The sequence below is a fragment of the Emydura macquarii genome, unplaced genomic scaffold, assembly GCF_026122565.2.
Source record: "Emydura macquarii macquarii isolate MOO-44397 ecotype Brisbane River unplaced genomic scaffold, CSIRO-AGI_Emac_v2 contig_3692, whole genome shotgun sequence".
NCBI lineage: Eukaryota > Metazoa > Chordata > Testudines > Chelidae > Emydura > Emydura macquarii.
The window spans coordinates 9,686,201-9,708,542 of record NW_027133829.1 but is presented as its reverse complement, the minus strand read 5'-3'; the positions used below and the strand labels follow the sequence as shown (position 1 = coordinate 9,708,542).

The window sequence follows — 22,342 nt, the reverse complement described above, 5'->3', positions numbered from 1 at the left end:
TAAAAGTTACCCTCTGCAAGAATGTAAGGTCAGAATCCTACATCCCATTGTCTGAACAGTTCATGAGAAGATTCATTCTAGTAGTGGCAACCTCAGTGTGAAATATGTCACAAGAGGATTTTATTTCTGGACCTGGACTTCTCCCCAAAGCTAAGCCATCTGGACAGAGTCTCTTCTAACCAGTAGCAGAGGCAGTTCTGACTTGACTTCCACCCTAGGTAAGCATCCATAATTCTGTACTGTAATGTACTGAAATGCTGCATGCTCAGTAGATAATACATTTGCATAAGGTCTTAAGAATAACTATATACATGACCCTTGAAGAGTCTTTTGTAGAGGAAGAACTTATTTCGACTCAGGGTGATTGGGGGAAAGAAAGGAAATCTAGTAATAAGATCTGCTCTCTGAATCTTGACCTCTGCCCTCAAACATCTGAGCTCTAGCAAACAGTACAGAAAAATTGGCAGAGAGAGAGAGAGAACGGCATTTCCTAAAACCAGCAATACTATATTAAATCAATTTGGGGACCATCTTCCTGGATATTGCTGCTGAGAACTGGGGAGGAAGCTTTTTCCAAATGTATAACGACAACCATGAAGATTTCCTAAGCAGTGGTTCACGTCTTTTCATAAGGCCACTGTGGAATGTGGTAAGAGGGCTCAAATGCCTTCTGGAATCAGTTTCTCTGCAGCTGCATATTCTCCAACGATTCAGAACTTGACTCACCCACCCATGGTTCATTTATGCACACTGAGGATTTTGAACAAGATGAATAATTCCTTGTGATAAATAGAAGGAAGTTTACCTTGATAACAGGTAAACTATAAAAAACTGTATGTAATATGCAGTAAAGTCAGTGCCTTCTAAGAGCAAAGACTTCAGATTCTTTCTGTAGATGGCACCAGGAAGAATGTCTTTGTGGCGAGAAAATATGGAGGTGACATACTTTCCAGTGACTTGATGGATCGCAACAGCTTAACCCATTAGAGGCTGGAAGACAGCTCTAACTTTTGAATAGACAAATTGCCTTTAAAACTTTGATATCAAAGTCTCTGAGCTACCTTATGATGAGCCTCGCTGTTGAGATGCAATTGTTTAAGCCCAAGCCTAGGGTGTGCTGTAAGTAATCACAGGGTGGCGGAATGCCTGGTTTCCAAGTTGATCCACCCACCTTGACACCATTACTAGAATTCTGTCCATATTCAGAGTAAGCTGAGAAGGGCAGAACACCCACCAGAAAGCTAGGAGAGTACCTTGTTTAGGAATTGCTGCTCAACAACCAAGCTACCCAGTTTAGGTAATTGAGGCAGTATGCAAAAACAGACCACGGGATGGGAGAGGCTGTCTACAGAGAAGGAAGGAAAGAGATGTAACAGTTCCGCTGGTTGAGAATCACTGTATTCTTGGCCAATTTGGGATGATGAGAATGACCATTGCTTCTTCAATTTTGATCTTCTGAGTCACTCATTCTAATAGCTGTGTGGCGGAGGGAGAGGTGTCCCTGAGAGCTATTTATCAGAATCCCACGTGCCTGAAATCTGTGACCAGGAAAGTACTCTGGGGGCGCTTCCTTTAAGGTCTATGGGGAAGGGGCTCTGATGACAATGTCAAGATGAACTCCTGAAGCCTGGCTACTGTCATAACCAACAACATCAGAACCTACTGGAGGCAGAAGACAGACTAAAGAGTAATGCTTTTGTACTTGTAGTGGGGATTTCTGCAACTGAACAACAGAAGTTAATGACAAGGTCTCATAGGAACGTGCAGATAAGCTTCTGCCAATGTCAATAGGTTTGCTGGAGAGATTGCACTCAGAGCAGAAACTTCACCCCCATCTATCCGTTCATTCTCCCGAGATCTAAGACAGCCCAAACCCTTCCTAATCTATTTTTTATTATGAAGAATATAGACTTCAGCCTTGAGCATCTTTGATCATGAAAGACAGGCTTTAAGGCCCTTAACTGTAAAAGTGAAAGGTCTCCTTCAGATGGTTTAATGTTTCTCTTGGTCTTAAGAGGGAATGAAGTGAGTGGAGGAGCATGGAGCTCCAAAGAACATCTATGCTGCACAGACTCCTGTATCCACACGTCTATTGTCAACAGCATCCATGCCGCAGAAGAGCTATTCCACCCTCAGGCCTGTTTCAGGACAGAACCAACCCTGTTGATGGGTCTCTACAGAAGTCTGCTGGTGATGGTGGGAGAGCAACAAGGGAATGGAGACCCTGATTTGCTACCCAGAATAAGAGCCCCTTTACCAGCATACGGTTGTATGGAATGGGACCTGGTGTGGCAGAGCTCCCCTTCTATGACAGAAGGAGCACCTGTTGGTCCTCTGCTTACTCGTTTTGGCCTGATCTGCCTTGATTGGGGAGGGAAGAAGAGAAAGAAGGAGCCTAGCAGGTGGTCCTACTTGACAGACTGGGTCAAGAAATTTGATCTCCTAAAATGGATAGGGAGGTGGAAGAAAGTGAGCTCTCTGTTGCCCCCAAAATAAGATTTAAGACAGTAGGATTCTAAAGAATAAGGCAGGATTGCTTAAATCCCATTGTGTTTGTAGTGCCAGGAAGGTGCAAAGACAGAAGTGGCATAACCAAACCCTGAAACCCCACATCTGAAATGTCTCTGGCATTTGCAGGAAGAGAGGTTCAGTCCAAATATTTCAGATTGGAGGACAGATCAGGATGCACAAAGAGGGTGATTTATGTTTAAATTAGAAACGGATCTAGTATGTTTACAATCTTGGTATTCTAACTGCATGAAGTTTGAGCCACATTTGGTTTCCCAAGTAAACTAATCATGAATGTAATTGTATAACTTAACGCAGGAGAACTGGAAAATAGCAATGATCTTACCTGAAACAGCCACTTTAAAACTGGTATGGGGCACTGTGTACAACTGTAAGCACAACTGAGGAAACCCTGAGTTGTTAAAGAAAGCTGCTGTGTTACTTCTGATCTGAGATAGTAAGAGAAAACAGGAATCAATGTGGTGATAAAATGGACATCTCCAAATCCATAAAAACAGTATTCCCCCCCCTCACCACCAGATCTCTCAAGGATTTGAGCCTCCCACAAGATCTCTCAAGGATTTGAGTTTATGAAACATCCATTACAGGTATTCTTTTCACTATATTCCTGATGGATATAAATTTTAGTCTACTGCAGTGGCTGTCCCTTATTCATAATTAATTTTTCAAACACAGATGACAAATTTTAAAACAATTAGTCCTTTCTCAAATGTAATATAAGCTGAAAATTTTAAGATTAATTTAAGAATAACTTGTTTTCAAATACTCACTTGTCTTCATTAAAGGCATAATTGTTAAAGCACTGCCCTTTAAAAAGTGCACTAGCTCTATTAAAAAAAAGAAACTCAAATTCTAAGCCCAATTTTGATTTAAAAAAAACCAAATATATGCACTGCTACACTGAAACAGACCAGTGGCCCCTCTAGTCCACTACCCTGCCTCTGAAAGTAGGAGTTACCAGTTCCTTTAGTGGATAACAGAAGAAACTTTATAGTGGGGGGAAAAAATACCCTTACCTAAGAAGGAGTTTTTCTATAGGATTTTGAGGGATGAAACCAGAATTCCTCAAATCAAGGCTATATTGATTGAAGATTTTCCCAGAGTTTGATAAGTCAAATATTTCTTCTCCAGGGTGATAATCAGGAATGGCATCAGTTACTATTGAAAACCTCTTTATAAATGCCCTGTAATACATACAATTGTTCTTGTGAACTTATATAATTGGAGGCCACTTCCTATCAGAGACAGTTTTATCCTTGGCTAATGAACATTTCAGCCTTAAACTGAAAAGGCACTTTAGCCTAGAACACAGTTATTGCCAAGTAAATATGTAGGACCTTAAAGGTAAAGCAGAAGCATGTATTTTAAAAAACAAAGCGGTTACAGCAGTCACAAACGTTTCACTGAGTATGCACCCACGTGGGAGACTAGAGAAATTAAGGACAGATTTAAGTCATATTAAAGAGGAAAAACCTGTGTTCTTCTGACAGATCTCCGTCTTCATCAGAGTTTTCTTGCCCTTCCTGTCCAACTGAAGAATTTAGTCCCATTCCCTGTATGCCTTCTTGTAGTTGCTTCTCTAGTTCATCTACCCTGCAGTGGAGGCAAGAGCAGACCACCATATTATTGCTAGTCCATTTTTATAACAACAAACTCAAGTATGTACCCTCACTGTAGATTAGAGTTCACATCTTTGATTAAAGCATCATGTGGAGCACGGTATAATGTGATGAACTTGCTGAATATACTCTTCTGAGTACACCAATTTAAGACCAAAATGTGATGAAGACTACCGTAGCTATATGATCTGACTTTTAATAATCATTTCTTGAGATTACTTAATAGGTAAAGATCAATGGGAAGAAAGTTATTCTTCTTACTACTTTAATCAGCTTTTGAATTTACTTCTAAGATCAAGTTCTTTACTAGCTAGATTGTCAATAGTACTCTCTCCCATCATTACAAACTGGTATCAATACACATTCCAGCCTATGTCTTTCACCTTAAGACATCTTGGAAGGATGCTAAATTGATTTCTCCCACCCAACTGTGGCTGTTCTGATCCCGGTAGGCAGCAAGAATGACTAATGTCGGATAGGCCTATTTCAACAAGAATAGCAACCAGCTTGAAGAAGCTATAGTAATAAGTCTATGCCACTAATTGTTTCCTAGCTGCAGTTTGATGGCCTACAATAAAGGAGACAATTGGAACTGGATTGAGACTAAGGGACAGGTGGACACATCACAAAAGCTACAACTGACACTATGTCCCTTTAGTGACAGTCTCATTAAAAAACCCTCAGCTGGCCCCTCTAGGTACAGGCTCAGGCACATGGGCAGTAGTGCCCAAACCTTAACTTGCCAATGCTCATGCTGTCCAGTTCTGGGATGAATAAAGAAACTATGATTCTGCAAGTGAGTTTAGCATTTTTCATCAGTATTATATTTATCTTAAAATAATAAAACATGCTAACCTTTTGGATTCTTCCTTCTCCTTCAACAGATGCTCTAGACTGTTTACATAAGATACTTGACTCACAACAGGAAGTTTAGAAATCTGCAATGAATTAGTATGAAGGTTTTTTTAAAATGGGGAGAACACAGTCTTAAGATGAGTCACTACTAGACAAAAGGTAGCATTCATAATCACATTTTAATCTGTCTGCTCAATAAGAGATAATACATGAACTTGCACTTAGAAACCTAAAGGAGATTGTGAAAAATAAGAGGGTTTACAATCAAGTGCAATGCCAAAATATCTTTACAAATCTAAACCTCATTTGACAGATTACACAACCAACTGCAAAAAGCAAAAACATTTTCTCCTTGACAGGCAGCACTGATCAGATGAAAAAAGGCCTTAACATTTCAGAGCTTTGCTCTACCAAAAGCTACTTATGTGACACTAGGCTAAAATCACTTATCAGTTAAATGAGGCTTAGCCAGGTTATGTAAAATGGGTTTCAGATACTGCAGTGAGAGGCACCATATAAAAGTTAAGCAAATAAACTAGCTCACTTCTTAGGGAAGTTATGTCAGGTTTCACCAAATAAGGGCTGAAGAGAATTAAAGCTAGTCAATAGAAGAGAAGAGCCTTAGGGCTAGTCTACACTTACATAGACACTTAAGTATCAGTATAGCTGTGCTGTTGTAAGAGTGCTTGTGTAGCTGCATTATGTCAACAGGAGAGAGCTCTCCTGCCGACATAATAAAACCACCTCAACGGAGTATCGGTAGCTATGTTGGCCGGAGACGCTCTCCGGCCAACAGTGCATCCACACAACACTTATGCCAGCAAAACTTGTGTCACTCGGGGGTGTTTCCCCCCCCCCCCACTCCTGAGTGACAAAAGTTTTGCCGACATAAGTGCTAGTGTAGACAAAGCCTAAAGCACTGGACCCACCTGGCTCTGAACCCTGTGCCCAATCACGGAAGCTAAAAGGAACATTTTGGTGTAGAACACTTTTACCAGATCCTGCATTTGATTAACATTTAAAAATTTGGTCTGAGATTGCTTTGGTGCAATGCAGGAGCCTTTTTTCCCCCCCTCTGATTTTTGTTCTATTTTGTTGTGTGCACACACACTTTCTTATTTTTAAATAGACCAGAAGAACATCCCACAAAATATATGGTCATAGCAATTCTTGAACAACATACTAATTATCTGTAGAGTCTGTTTAATTCCACAGACACATGCTATGTAAGAGGTTTGTGACCAAATATCTGATCTAATACGTGCCACTAATTAACAGTCACTACATGTGTATTGTATTTGTGGTTTTTCAGGAAATGAGGCAAACAACCCCTCTTCCCTACTATTTCAAGAGTTGGAAACAGAATTAATTTTTATGTAGTCATGATAGTCAAGGTTGTTTTTAAAAAAGGTTATAAAATGCCATTGTTTTCAAGGTAATTAGCCTTCTGTTAAGAGCACTATATTAGGAAAGTCTTACGCTAGTAGTACTTTAAAATCAACCCTCATTTATATTTTACTATAAAATTTTAAATAAAAAAGCAGCTTGTTTGCCAGGCTGTGCTACTGAGCAAATAATTTGTAAAGTGCTAGCATTAAGTCATCCTCACAATACCCCTGTAAATTGTAAGATGGAGTTCATACTAATGCACAGACTGAGGAAAAAAGGAAACATGACTGCAGACGAGTCCTGAAACCTCCTGCAAGGTGTCAAGTATTCTAGGTTCCTTGAAATTTAGCCTTCCTCAAAAGGATGAGCTGATACACTTCAAAGAACACTTCATGCTCACAAGTCAACTTCCTGGCCCATCACAGGTCAATATCTACATTAAATTCATCAACATGGATGAACTTCTTGAGAATGAAGAACAGTTTACTCAGCCAGCCAGCTCAGTAAATATGGAACTCCCTTGGTCAATTTAAATTCTTCTGGAAGGATCTTGCCACATCCAGGACAACATGAAAATGTAAAGCCTGTCTTTTCTTTTTTAAACGGAGGTGAAAAATAGAGTTCCTGAAACCACTAATATGCTCAAGTGGAAGGGAACAAAGCCAATCTCTGCACACGATAAAAAGACAGTTACCACCTTATAGGATCAGGCCCTTAAGCTGACTATCCAGTTTTACAATCAAATATACAAGACTTTTCACTTAGTTAGAAGAGATTCTTTTATAGGAAATACTGAACTGTCAGGAAGAAATAAACACTGACAAATTTGACTCAGATGAAAAATTTTAGCCACCTACAGAAAGTTTGGGTGATGGAGTCAAGGTGTCCTGTGAAAGATTCTCAGGACAAGTTCTTTCTGGAGTCCCACCATGTGGTTTTGAACTGGAGGACAGGATATCTTGCAGTGGCAAGAGCATTTCTTCTTCTTCTTCGCTGTCTAAATTGCAATCAAAACTCTCATCGTCGCTATCAGAACTGTTGCTTAAATTTCCATTCAACACAGAAGTTATGCTGGAGTTTGCAACGTTTGACTCATTTGAAAGCTGAGAAGAGTTAGGGCTTTTTGCTGAACATCCATGTTCAAAAGACAGTGATCGTGCAACAACTTTGCCAGTCTTTACTGATAATACAGGCTTCTCAAAGGTGTCCACTGAAGGCAAGTCAGAATTATCTTTTGAAGTCCTGACAGTGCTCTCTTTTGATTTAGTATAATTCTTGTGAGAATCTGAGAAAAGCTGTATATTATCAGCTTCACAAAGGACAGGTTCAGTCTGTCTTGCTCTGTCTTGCTCTTTCTTCATTTCCAAAACCTGAGATGAACTAGCACTTTGAACACGAGCAGAAGAATGTAGGCATTTCATTTCTTCTGTACACGCTGTGTTTGACTGAGTTTTAGTTAATTCATGGAGATAAGTCTTTACAGTAGTTTTGTCCTGAGAAAAAGATGGTGACTTTTCTAAGAGGAAATGTGAGGGGATTACTTGCAACTGATTTTCTTTGGTATCTGCAACATAGATTTGGTCATTTTTATTATTAGCACAGTGTCCAAAATATAAAGATGACAAACCCATATATGAGGAATTATCTTTTTCCTTTTTGTGGTTTATGTCAAAATATTCCACTGAAAGAGGCAAGTCTTCACTATGTGACATAGCAGCATCCTCTAGTTGCAGAACACCATTGCCTGGAGACTTTAGTACAATATGTTTTATGTATTCAGACTTTCTATTTTTGCATTTTTCAGATGACCTGCTGATAAGAGGTTCATTCAAACTTTGTTCCACAGGTTTTCCTGAACTTTTCAAATCCATATTCACAGATCTCCTTTTTCTTTTTCCAGTAAAGTCTTTTGGTTTCAATAGTCCTGAAGAAATTTTTGAGGTAAGGGGAAATATGGAAAAGCCAGTTCTTTCCATCATATTAACAGCCTTTGCAGATGACCATCTTGGTAGGGCTGGAGAAGAAACTTCAGGTTTTGAAACCTGCTTTGATTGAAAAGACTCATCTGTGGGAAAAGTTTAAGAAAAAATTAAACACTGAAACTTTTACAAAGGAATCACTTGAAACAGTGTCACAACAGTACTTTTTTAAAAAGGAATAAAACAACTGTTAGTTTCTCACTAATGACATGACTGACAAAATCTTTGAGCAGAAACAGCAACTCTCTCACTTAATTCACAGTATTAATGCTCAGATTAGACATCTTTAATTGAGATTATACGTGTGCATTACTAGTAACTAATCTGGCCATGAAATAAGAACAGTTTACTTTAAAAAAGGAGCTCAGTATCCTATTGGGGCATCTGCTCCACATGGTAGAACTAAAATATGTTGGGACTGATAGCAGCCAGATTAAGGGAGGAGGTATCATGTCTGAGAACAGAGGAAAGTTTCCATAGTCTGAAGTAGTTTATTTGAAATACCATTATTTATTTATATCTGGGCTTCTGAAAACTGATTTTGAAAACAAAAGAATTAAAAGTATGACAGTAACTAACAGAGTTAACAGATTCCTTCCCTTTTCGGATAAAGTTTCTCTTAAAATATAGGTACTTATCTAGAATTAGACCAGGACCCAGAGGATGTCTAATTAGATATTATCACATCGGACAGACTTGGCGAGGAGGGATTAGAAAATGCTACCATACCTAACTACAGCTATTTGCGGATAACCTCATCAATGACCAACTTAAAAAGTGACCCAAGGATGTCTTCTTCTAAAGCTACGTTTGAAAAATCACCTGAAACTCAGATCTGGACAGAAACACTAGTATTTTGTGAATTGGCACTCTAATATGCACCGTGTATTTCACTGTATTTTGATATTTAGCAAACAGATATAATCAATATCTGACATTGTCAACTATCTTTTTTAAAAAAATCCCAGATTTATACTTCACTAAAAATGAACATAAAATTAGATTAAGTGAAATGATTTATGCACAAAGTGAACCAAATTCTGCTCTTATTTATTCTAATAGGGGTGTTGGACTAGATGACCTCCTGAGGTCCCGTCCAACACTAATCTTCTATGATTCTATGTAAACTCAAAATAACTCCACTAATTTCAATGGAATTACCAAGATTTACTGATTTGGTTTAATCGTGTTTTTTAATTCAGTTTATGCAACTTCTACATACTGAATACCACAAAATTATGGTTTAAAAGGAAAGCAACATATTAAAGTAAAACCATTATTATTATTATTTTAAAGATGAAAGACAAAAATTGTTAAACTACAACAGTAAGGGTGGAATTTCTAAATTATAGTCTTGAATCAATATTGGGATTTCTATGTTTAAAACTTTTAGATAAGCACCGTGATGACCGCTGATAAAAGCTCAAAATGTTCTGTCTTTAGGCTTCCCTATACTCAAAAAATAAGCTTACCTGTGTAGTAAGAATTCACACTTTGATATAAAAAGATTAAGCATACCTACTTTTCCAAACTGATAAAGGTCATTTCTGCAATATCAGAGCCTGATTTAATTATATACTAGAGAGAAACAAAGTGGGTGAGGTAATAACTTTTATTGGACCAACTTCAGTTGGTGAGAGAGACCAGCGTTCCAGCTTACAAAGAGCCCTCATCTTTCTAATATCCTGGGACCAACACGGCAACAGCACCACTTAATTGTATGCTGTATTTTAATATTTTCAACAGCTCCAAATCATTTTTAAACTTTGCCACAACAGACCAAAGCAGAAATCATGTTGAAATGGTTAGGTTTGTTTAAATCAACATTACTTTAAAAACACAGTGTATTTGTGGTAAAGTTTCAGGCTTGGTTTCTTAGTTACTGATGAGCCTCTATGAAATTATGAGTCTCAATTCAGCTCCATGCACATACAAAGTCTCCAAACATCAAAAGGCATCTAGCCATTACTAAATGACAATCAATCATTAAAATGAGAACCTGTTTGTTCCAACTAATTCTACATCATTAGCACTGTTTTTACCTAAGGCAGTTTCCCATGAAGCAGAGCTTGATCTTTTTCTTAAGAGACATCCATTGCCCTGTTAACAAGATGGGGGGGAAAAAAAGTTACTTGTTTGAGCTTAACAGTGTTTTTAAACAGGGTTTGCCAGGTAGATTAAATAAATTCCATATTCAATTTTAGAAAAAATACCAATGCCATTTCTATTTATTTAATAGTACTTTTTATTTCTCTTGGCTGTATGGTTCACATCTAAAAGAATTTACGCCTTAATTTCAAAGTTCTAAATACCTAAAAAATGGCATACAGGGAGAGAGGAGCATTGCTTCACGTAAAATTACCTTGTCAAAATAAAAGCTTATTTTTTAATAAAATGTCATCAGTGTACATCAGTGTATTTTATATAGTATTTTATACTATTTTTGCATACTTGTACTGGTTTGCAGCATTGGTACATCTGCCTTTATATTTAGGTTTTCTACTGGGAGGGGGACTGCAATTTCCATCAAAGCACTGTGTCTGCACTGAAACTAGAGAATAAAAGCAGACCACTGCTTCCAGGATGACAGCCAATGCCCCTGCCTATTGCTCGATGTTTATAACTTAAGGTTATGAATTATCAGATGGGTCCTCAAGGTTTGTGTATAAGAGTAAATTTATATCTGGCTTGGTAGTCTTCTGAGCAGGCAGCTTTTAAGCTAGTTATTTCTGACTAACCTAAAAATAGCCATTAGTCAGTTTATCAATATTTTGCATAAAAATTACATGGAGAAGAGCAAAAGGCAGTACTATGTATTATATTCTTTATATAATCACATTCACCTAAAATATTGGTCAGAGATTTGGCCCTTATTGACACTTGCAGACATACCTGATTTGATATACTTGTTCCTGAGAATGCCTTTACTGGGCTGAAGGGCTGCAGTTTAGATTGTTCTATTCTTTGTCTCTTCTGCTCTCTTTCTCTGCAGTAAGTTTCTAGTGATAACCGAAATTGAGATTCAACAGAGCTGTGCTGGAGCTTTGGGGAATGCCCTGCTTTTTGGCACACAGGGTTAGTGTTCACATTACCATTACTTCTGGCATAGTTTAAGATGTCAGCTTCTGATGATGAAACCCATTTGCTGGAGTCTGAACTGGTCTCCTCTAGATCCATACACTCAATCTGCTGTTCCCTACCATTTTCATAAAACAATGGTGTTCTTGTTTTAATTGGACACTTCTCATTCCTCCCAGGTTCTCTTTTACTTGTCTTATCCTTTTTTGTCAAGGAATAGTTGGGGGATCCTGCAGACATAGGGAGCTTTTGAACCACAACTTTCGGATACTTTGTGCTTAGCGCCATGCATGCTCTGTTGTTTTCTAAAACATTTGGACTGTCCTTTTTCTCTCTCTTAGTTCCTCTTAATAAGTCATCTATTATAGGACTCTTGTTTGCTGGTTGAACTGGAATCTTTTGCCTTCTAGTTTTCTTCTGAGAGGATATTTTCTTTTCAAATCGTTCTGTACATATGACCGATAATCCAACATCTCCATTTTTTACATTTCTTTTGTCCGGAGAACACAATACAAGTCTGTCTTTATAACCAAATTTAAAGAGATACAAAATATAAAAATTAATTATGCATAATTTAGTTACCACATTATTACAAAAGAGGAATAAAGAAGCTTTTAGACACAAAATATGAAGTAACAATATAGAACCTAAAGTCAAATAAAGATAAGGTATGTCTATACTGCAAAAATGGGTGTGTCCTTAAATCACATTACCTAACCCAAGTTAGCTAATCCAAATTAAAAACTAATTTTGATTAGCATCTTGAATTCAACGCCATGCTCCCACAGAGATTTTAACTCAAGCTGCTAACTAGAGTTAAAAACTGAGTTGCTTTGTTTTTACTGCCAGTTTAGTTAACCCAAATTAAGAACACACTTTTCTCCCCACAGCACAAACATACCCATAGACTCCATATCTTCCTCTCTTACCAGCCAAACAGACTTTTCTATTAAGTAACTCAATGTTCACTTGCACTATGTAAATCAGTGGTTCTCAACTAGGGGTAGGTGTACTGTACTTCCAGGTGGTACATCAACTCATCTAGATATTTACCTAGTTTTACAACAGACTACATAAAAAGCACTAGCAAAGTAAATACAAACTACAATTTCATACAGACAACGACTTGTTTATACTGAAATGTAAGTACAATATTTATATTCCAATTGACTTTTTATAATTCTATGGTAAAAATGAGAAAGTAAGCAATTTTTCAGTAACAGTGTGCTGTGACACCTGTATTTTTATGTCTGATTTTGTAAACAAGCAGTTTTTAAGTGAAGTGAAACACAAGACAACTCAGACTCCTGAAAAGGGTACAATAGTCTGGAAAGGTTCAGCGCCACTGAATTTCAAACAGTATTTTCATGCCCATAACATAAAAATGATAAATTATGCCATAGACAGACTGTGGATAGTAACCCAATCTTAATCATGCTCAGTGGAAAGGAAATGTTTAACTTGCATTTATTACCCTGCTAGAATTCATGCAGGGTTATATCTGACCTATTTGATCTAGGGATGTAAAACAAACGGTTAAACGGTAAGTGCTAGTCTTACGGTTTACAAATTGCATCAGCCCTTTGCTACATGAGCGGGGGAGGCTGTGCACCTGGAGGGTGAGTGGGGATGGGGAGTTGCAGGAAGGGGGGATGGGATGTGCTCACGCACATGTAGGGCAGAAATCTGGCAGCATAGGGGTTTGGTGCCACCAGCAGCGCCCACTTGAGCAGCAGGTAAGCCAGGTGGCAGCAGCTGAGATGGGGCAGGGCCAGGAGCGCAGTGGAGGGTGGGCAGGGCAGAGGTGCTTTACTGCCCCCTCCTGTAGGCTGAGGGGCAGCGGGGCCCCTCTGGGGTGATTGGAGGGGCCAGGGCCCTGCACGGTGGCAGGGCCGAGATGCAGCAGGATGGCCCCCATCCAGGCCCCACTGGGACTCCCTAGGGATGTAAAATATTATAATCGGTTAAACGTTTAACCAACAATTTTAATCGTTTAAACAGTTTTGTTAAACGATATTTTACATCACTAATTTGATCACCAACATTTATTACACATCTGGTTATATGGTCTTCTATAGATTACAAGTTTCACAACTGGAAATAAGTTGTTAGATTTCTGCAGATGTATAATTTAAGAAAACTCACGCACAAAGATCTTTCATAATGATCATCTTACCTTGTTTTGGAGCTGGTCTGAAGAAGTCTGTAATAGACTGATTTCTGAAAAGGAAAAGTACAGTTTTCATGATACTAGTGCTGTCATAAAAAAAATAAAACTGAAATCCTGTAATATTTTACTTGTTACAGAAAACTTCATGTTCCCATAGCGCTCTGTCCAACACAAAGCCTTGAGAAACAACAAGCGTATGACAGAATTCCTTTTCCCACTCCAAATGGTGTGAGAAACTATAAATAAAGTACTAAGTTGTTATTTTTAAGGGTGGGATTTTCAAAGCTGGCTAGGGGATTTAGCCACACAGCTTCCATTACTTTCGATTGAACCTGTGTGGCTAAATCCCCCCCAATCGACTTTGGAAATATCAACCAACCAGTTGATCAAGCTCTGGATATTGGTACACAGCTTTAAAACATCCCTGACTTACAACTACACCCTCCTTCTCTCTGGAGGCATTGCCTTCTTTCTTTGTTATCCAAGGAACCGTCGTGCCCCTGTTTGAATCCCTCCACTGACTCCACTCTTCCAACACATCAATTTCAAGCTTCTTGTCCTACCATTCAACACCTTTGCAATTCTGCTTCTCCCTACTCCTCTCTTATTGAGTATAACTACACTCAATTTACTCCTTAAGTCTAGCACAAGCTAGAACAGCCACACTGCAAAGTAACACAAGAGATGTTGTAATGCCCTATCTCCACTGTTACAATGATCAACACCTCCCACCCACACACCTTTCAAGATCCCTGGGTCCTACACATGCCTACCATAACATCCAGTGCACTAAATGCCCTAACAGCAATACATAGGTGAAACCAGACAATCACTAAACTCTCAAACTAACTCTCATAAGAAAAATGATACGAGACAAAAACCACCACATCACCTGGGGGTGAACACTTTGCACAAAGCCATCACTCTCTCTCTGAACCTACAAGTTCTAATCCTCAAAGGAAATCAGCACAACACTTTCAAAAAAAAAAAAAAGCCTGAGAGCTTAAATTCATAGTTTTGCTAGGCACTAAAAATCATGCACTAAATAGACGCTAGATTTATTGCTTAGTACAACAACCTATAACCCACTAACACCACCTCCTCCCTGGTCCCCCAGCTACTTCCCCTCCTGCCCCCAATTCCCATTCCTTTCCTTCCAATGACTGGAGGTGTGTTAATGGGCCACTTCACTTTTAATGGTAAATGCATTAGTTACTTGTGCTAAATAATCTGTTTCATCTTGTATTTAGCTTAGACACTCTGAAGCCAGGTCTACATTACAGACTTTTGTCGGAATAATTACATTGCTTGGGGTGTGAAAAATCCATACTGCTGAACGATGTAGTTATACGGACCTTAACCTGCTGTGAATACAGCACTATGGCAATGGGAAAGCTTCTCCTGTTGATGTAGCTACTGCCCCTTGAGGAGATTCATCTTCACCTAAGCACTGCGGCAGCGTAACTCAGAATTTAAGGCTGAAGGGACCACCATGATCATCTAGTCTTACCTCCCGCACAATGAGGGCCACAGAACCTCACCCACCCACTCCTGTTATAAACCCATAACCTCTGGATGAGCTACTGATGTCCTCAACCCATGATTTAAAGACTTCAAATTACAGAGAATCAACCATTTACACTAGTTTAAACCTGCAAATGACCCACCGGTCCTGCAAGTGACTTGCAAGTGACCCCATGCTGCAGAGAAAGGCAAAAACCCACCAGGATCTCTGCCAATGTGACCCAATGGAAAATTCCTTCCTGACCCCAAATATGGCCACCAGTTAGACCCCGAGCATGTGGGCAGGACCCACCAGCCAGACACCTAGGAAAGAATTCTCTGTTCTAACTCAGAGCCCTCCCCATTTAGTGCCCCATCACCGGCCATTGGAGGTATCTGCTGCTAGCAGTCACAGATCGGCTTCATGCTATTGTAGGCAGTCTCACCATATCATCCCCTTCATAAAACTTATCAAGATCAATCTTGAAGCCAGTTTGCTTTTTAGCCCCCACTGCTCCCCTTACAAGGCTGTTCCCAGAACTTTACTCCTCTGATGCTAAAAACCTTTATGTAATTTCAAGACTAAACTTGTTGATGCCCAGTTTATATCTATTTGTTCTTGTGCCCACATTGGCACTTATAACTCTTTCCCTCCCTGGTATTTATGGAGAGTAAACGTACCTCCCCTCAGCCTTCTTTTGACTAGGCTAAATCAAGCCAAGCTTTTTGCATCTCCTCTCATCAGGCAGGTTTTCCATTCCTCAGTTCATCCCAGTAGCCTTTCTCTGCACCTCTTCCACTTTGAATTAATCTTTCTTAAACATGGGAGTTCAGAACTGCATACGGTATTCCAGATGAGCTCTCACTAGTACCTTGTATAATGGTACTAACACTTTCCTGGCTCTACTGGAAATACCTCACTTGCTACACTGCAGGACTGCATTAGCTTTTTTTACGGCCGCATCACATTGGCAGCTTATAGCCATCCTGTGATCAACCAATACACACAGATCTCTCTCCTCCTCTGTCTCTTCCAAATGATAGGTACCCAACTTATAGCAAAAATTCTTGTTAGTGCATGACCTTGCACTCTGCACTATTAAAGTTCATCCCATTTCTATTACTCCACTTTTCAAGGTCCTCCAGATCATCTTATACGATATTCTGGTCCTCCTTCATATTGGTTATACCTCCTAACTTTGTGTCATTTGCAAATTTTATTAGCACACTTCCACTTTTTGTGCCAAGGTCATTAATAAAAATATTAAATAAGATTGGTCCAAGACCAATCTCTGAAGAACTCCACTAGTAACCTCCCTCCAGCTTGACAGTTCACCATTCATCACGGCCCGTTGTAGCCTCCCCTTTAACCAGTTCCTTATCTACCTTTCAATTTCCATATTAATCCCCATTTTCTCCAACATAACTAACAATTTCCCCTGTGGAACTGTGGCAGATGCAGCATTTTAAGGTTAAACCTGCCCAGAGGGCTTGTCTTCACATACAGCACTACACCAGCACAGCTGCATTGCTATAGCACTTTAGTGAAGAGGTTACTACACCAACAGGAGAGCTTCTCCCATCAGTGGTTAATCCACCTCTGAGACATGCTACTGTAATACAAATAATACTAGCATTTTATGAGTTTAACAGTGCAGTATATTAAAATTACATTAAAAATGAGTTTAAAAAATTAAGGTTGCAAAGTCAAGCACTCAGAAGTTAAGAAATTCTACTTGCTCTATCCCTTCCCCTGTCTTGCCTCTCTACAACACTCACCTTCTCCCTAGCCCCAGACAGATGTTTCTCATCTTCTCTCCTCCTCCAAACCCTCCACTTCCCCAATGACTCCATCATATCTCCTGATCTCCCTTGCACCCATTCCCATTCTTTCCCTTCCTCTTCTCCTTAACCTCTTGCTCTCCTCCGGCTCTCTTTCTCCTCACCGTACTAACATGCTTTGATCTTCCCCATCTCAAAAAAGTCATCCTTGACCCATCTCCTGTTCATCTCAAAGCTCATCGAACATGCGGTTTAGTCACTGCTTGGACTGTATCCAATTCCATCCGAGGCCCTTTCATCTCAGCTTCCATATCTTGCACTCCACTGAATCTGCTGTTCGTCAAAGTCTCTAGTGACCTCCTCTTAGCCAAATCTCAGAACCCGTTCTCCAGCCTCATCCTTCTGGACTTGTCATCTTAATTTGACACGCAACCATGCTCTTCCTCCCTTGGCTTCCATAGCTCTGCCCTATGCTGATTCTCTCCCTACCTCTCTAACTGCTCTTTCAGTGTCTCCTTTAGACTAGGAGATGTCTCTGTCTGAACCATGTGCTTCTCTACACCTGTTGGCTTTCCCCAAACCCTTAGTTTAAAAACCCCTCTATGACATTTTTAATTTTACATGGCAGCAGTCTGGTTCCCATTTTGATTTAGGTGGAGCCTATCCTTCCAATATAGTCTCCTCCTTTCCCAAAAGATTCCCCAGTTCCTAAATAAACCTAAAACCCTCCTTCCTACACCATCATCTCATCCACACATTGAGACCATGCAGTTCTACTGGTCTTCCTGGCCCCACGTGTGGACTTGGAAGCATTTCAGAGGACCATGGAAGTCCTCCATTTTAATCTCTTACCTAGTAGCCTAAATGTCACCTCCAGGATCTATTTTCTACCTTTCCCTATGTCACCGGTACCTACATGTACCACAACCACTGGCTCCTCCTCCAGCACTGCACATAAGTCAATCTAGATGTCCCGAGAGGTCCGCAACCTTCACACCCAGCAGGCTACTCATGATATGGTTCTCCCAGTCATCATCAACCCATCTATAGTTTTAATAATCAAAGACTCTTAATTTAGAGCTCTTAATTTAATTTTCATAGGCACAGCACAAGATACATTCCCAAAACCAGGGCCAACCACCACATTTGAAGTCCCTGCTCCAAAACATGAAGGCGCTAACACTAAAATATTCTCATAACTAGTTAATTAAAATGGGGGGGGGGAAGAGTTTTTCTTCTAGCCTCATTCTCAGAAACAGCTAAGCCATTTATTATGTGGAAACTTACAACCACCACCACTCAGCCAGAGGCAGACATCAGCATGAAAAATTTCAGCACAACAGCTGAAGTTTGCCAGAGTCATAAGCAACTGAAAACACAGTCTTATAATGGGAAGCATAGAGCAACCTTAATTACAGAAATCACTATGTGCAGCATCTATAGTACATGATTAAATTGCTGCCAAGTATACACTATACATTTCCAACAAGCTATAGCGTCAAAGCTAGTGCTGTTATTTCAACCTCAACTACCATTCAACCTTCAACTACCTGAAAGAGGGTTCCAGGGTAGATGGAGCTAGGCTGTTCTCAGTGGTGGCAAAAAAGAGCAATGGTCTCCAGTGGGGAGGTCTAGGTTGGATATTTGGAAAACTTTTTCACTAGGAGGGTGGTGAAGCACTGGAATGGGTTACTCAGGGAGGTGGTGGATTCTCCATCCTTATAGGTTTTTAAGGCCCGGCTTGACAAAGTCCTGGCTGGGATGATTTAGTTGGGGTTGGTCCTCCTGAGGTCCCTTCCAACACTAATCTTCTGTGATTCTCTGATTCTCAGACAATAGAGTATATGACATACTTCAGATAAAGGCAAAGACAACCAACGCAGTGGGGATAAAGACCTAAAGGATTCATAGGTTTTTATGTATTTGTAGAAGCAGTACATTTTTGCCTTTTAAAAAAAATTGAATACACAGGTCATCAGCCTTAGAAGATGGAGGGCTGGAGAACTAGTGAAGAGACAACAGTTACTGTCACAACAGTTAAAAGAATGAAAGGTAAGTAAATCGAGAAGGGAAAGATTTTCAGTCAGATTTAAATTTTTTTTGTCAACACCTACTTCAAATTTATGTTGGGGGGGGGGGGGGGAATCCTTTACTAAATATTCTACAACCCCCTCTTTCAATGAATGTGCAAGTACACAATACATCTGAGGCCACAAAAATGTTTGGGGGGAGGGGACCACACACACAACTGGGATGATCTTATTCAACATTCCTGATAATAAGACAAGAATCAAACAACATCTTTCAATTTAAAAAAAAACCAACCCCCACCCACCACACTTTTCAGGCCTTCTTTGTATCTCATAAACAGGAAATAATGGTGCACAGCCATTTTTAATAAAAGTTCTTTATAAAGGACTTCTAACCACCAATACTAATCTATTTAATAACCTAAAAACATAAGGACCAACAGCCCTTCCAAAATGTTTATTATCTATCTCTCTCTTATTAAGAGCCAGGCAGATCCATGTTTAACCTTTAAAGAAATCTAAATAGCACCAATATTGTTAGTCCATCAAAGCACAGTTACACAAAATGGGAGCATGGTACAAAACATATCTGCCCTCTGCCATAATGGGCCATCTCAAATTGATATATCTCTTAGCAGACGTGACTTTGTTTTGTGCTTCTGGAAGCTTTTTGACATCTACCATCTCATGATCTTTTCAAAGTCTGCAAAGTAACAAGATGCAAGCTGGCCAATGCACATTTTCAAAACTACCACTTTCATCTGAACACTTCACAAAAACACAAAAGCCACAAAGATCAGTTTCACTGTCCCAAACAGGAAATCCTACCGGGAGGGAAATAAAACCACACCTGCTTCCCCTCCAGAACAGGGGATATTAAGATGGAGGAAAAACAAAAGAAGGTGCTACTGAACAGATAGACAGAAGCTTGCAGACTAGAGCATTCTCCATCATGGAGGAGAAAGCCTCCTGTCACATACAGGACATTTTGGATAGCACTGACTAAGTTATCAGCAGAATTCAGCTGATTGCAAGCAGCTGGAGAGATGCACCCAGCTGGTGTATAATTTTGTCATTTGGTGCCACCCTCACACTCTGCTTTGACTTCAATATCATGTGCTGGTAGGAGGCATATCTGGGGCGGGCCAGTTAGAGTTAAAAACAAACAGAAGTGACTTCTTTTGATCAGCTCTGTTAGGACCAGCTCTCTCAATCAGCTACCAATCTTGCTGGACTCAGAACAGAGCAGCACCTGTTGAGAGCAGCATCCTGGGCACACAAGGGCAGGCCTCCAGCATGACTGACTCGCTGAATTGGTACCTTTTGGGTCAGCCGAAAGAGAGAGAGACTTGCCCAGCAGCCACCACCCCGTGTTCTCAGACCCACCGGCCGGGCACCGAGCGACAGCACAGGGCGAGCGAGCCAGGGCCTACACCCTCAGCAGAGGGGCGAGACCCACGTGCCGGTGATCAAGGAGCAGGACCCCCTCGACGCTTCACCTCGCGGCGAGAAAACCGACAGCGGCAACACCCCCGTGAGGCCAGGCCTTGCATAAGCGACGACTCCCAGCGCTCCGGCCTGAGCAGCGCACGGCCGCTTGCGGCGAGGGCCGGGCCAAGCCCCGCCGGCATCTGGGCTGGTGTGGGGCCGTGTCTCGCGTGGGTGGAGACCGGGCGGGGCGGAAGCACAGTCAATTTCCCCTCCGTGGGGGGCACCTGCAGGTGTGCCGGTGGGGGACTCCCCCCCTACACCCAGACCCAGAGACGGCAGCGGCACGGGCGGGGTGCTGCGGTCTCCCTGCGCGGATGGGTGGGGGAGGTGCTGCTGCGGTCTCTGAGGGGAGACACCCTCCCCCACCAGGAGGGGGCAGGGCAAACGGCGCGCTGCAGCCGCGGTCTCCGGGGTGGGGGGAGCCGCTGGGCGCGGCAGTCTCTCCCCTGCAGGGAGCGGGCCGGGGGCGGGGGGGGGAGCAAGGACACCGCCGCCCCGCCCCGGAGCCATCTTCCTGCCCGCCGTTACCTGCCGTCTCGGGCGCTCTCTCGCCCCGCGGCCGCCGACTTAAAATGGCGGCCGGGCGAGCCCGCGGCCGCGCCCTGCGCGGAGGAGCCGGCGCTGAGGTGCCGGGTCATGTCTCCGGCTGCACGGAGGGCTCCGGCTCCCGCTCCCGCCTCCGCGGCCAAGCCTCGCGCGCCGCCGCCGAGAGACTAAACGGGCGGATTAGCCCCGCCCCCTTCCCTTCGGCCTCTACGCGCGGTGGGGGAGGGTCACCGCTCTTCCCCCCCCCCGCTTCGGCCTGCGGACCTCTGATTGGCTGCGCAGGCGAAGCGCTAACTCTCCCATTGGCTCCCATGCGGCACAAGAGAGCGAGCGTCCCTCTGATTGGCTGCAAGGCTGTTATGGGGTGGAGGGGAGCTCCCCCCTTCCCAGTCCCTACCCGGCTCCGCCTCTCGTCGGCAGGGGAGAGGCGGGGCGGGGCGAGGCGAGGAAGTCGTTTCTCCTTCGGCGCCCTCACCACGTGCCACATCCCTCTTCTCCGATTGGTCCATGCACGGAGCGCGCGCGCGAAGGGCGGGCGAGAAAGGTTCGCCCTCGCTTTATGCTGCGCGCGCTCAGCTTATTCCTCTCATCCTCCCCAAGGCGCTGGACGGGCGCGAGGCGCCCTGTGTGAGGGGGAGTCTAAACCGCCTGCCCCGAGCCTGGGCGCTGCTGGGGGACCTGCCCTGTCTGCCCCTGCGTAAGCCAGCCCCCTGCCCCGTTCAGCTGGGGGCCAGTCAGCACCCCCCACCCAGGCTGGTGTCGAGGGGCCCAGTGCTCCTTGCCCCATCCCATGAGCAGCCTCCTTGCCTCCCACCGTGGCCCAGCACCTCACCCAGACGCCCGCCCCGATCTCCATCTAGGGCTGCCAGCAAATGTCAACAGAAGCAGCTCAGTGCCCCCAGTTGCCGCAGGAGGACAGCGTAGGGGGGTTTCCTAGTGCAAACCAGGCTCCTGTGAGCAATGGTCTTTGAGCACACGGGCTGTACTGACCCCACCTGAAGAGGGGTTGAGGTGGTCAGCCAAGAGTGCGAAGCCCATGCCTGCCTCTTTAAGGCACTTGTACGGTTCCCACTACCATGATAGCGGGGTGTTTTTGATGCTGGTCTCCTCACACTCTGATGCGTTTATTCTCACGGAGTCACAACACCCTTTTACGGTAGAGACGTGCTATTATCCCTGTGGAAAATGGAGTAAGTGACTTGCCCAAGGTCACAGACGAACCTTGACTCAAACCCAGCTCTCCTAACTCCCAGAGGAGCGCCCAGCCATTGGACCAGCTTTTCCTCCCAGGTTACCCTCATCTGAAACACGCTGCGCCTTTCTATGCAAAGGGTGTACACTAGTCTAATTTGCTGAGTAACGAAACCCCAA

The 22,342-nt window shown here is 42.3% G+C and overlaps 1 protein-coding gene across 1 annotated transcript in view; it reads right to left on the bottom strand.

Moving 5' to 3' along the window:
- Window positions 1–21,361, bottom strand: part of SLF2 (SMC5-SMC6 complex localization factor 2) — a 45,047-nt gene extending 23,686 nt beyond the window's left edge. Inside the window, exons 1-9 of the mRNA XM_067536946.1 lie at window positions 20,954–21,361; window positions 13,626–13,669; window positions 11,264–11,970; window positions 10,414–10,471; window positions 7,250–8,457; window positions 5,004–5,086; window positions 4,003–4,122; window positions 3,546–3,713; window positions 2,855–2,957 (exon numbers count right to left, since the gene is read on the bottom strand). Coding sequence (XP_067393047.1) covers window positions 2,855–2,957; window positions 3,546–3,713; window positions 4,003–4,122; window positions 5,004–5,086; window positions 7,250–8,457; window positions 10,414–10,471; window positions 11,264–11,970; window positions 13,626–13,669; window positions 20,954–21,063 — 2,601 coding nt within the window. The 5' untranslated portion in view covers window positions 21,064–21,361. The remainder of the gene's footprint in view (window positions 1–2,854; window positions 2,958–3,545; window positions 3,714–4,002; window positions 4,123–5,003; window positions 5,087–7,249; window positions 8,458–10,413; window positions 10,472–11,263; window positions 11,971–13,625; window positions 13,670–20,953) is intronic.
- Between the last annotated feature and the right edge of the window lie 981 nt (window positions 21,362–22,342).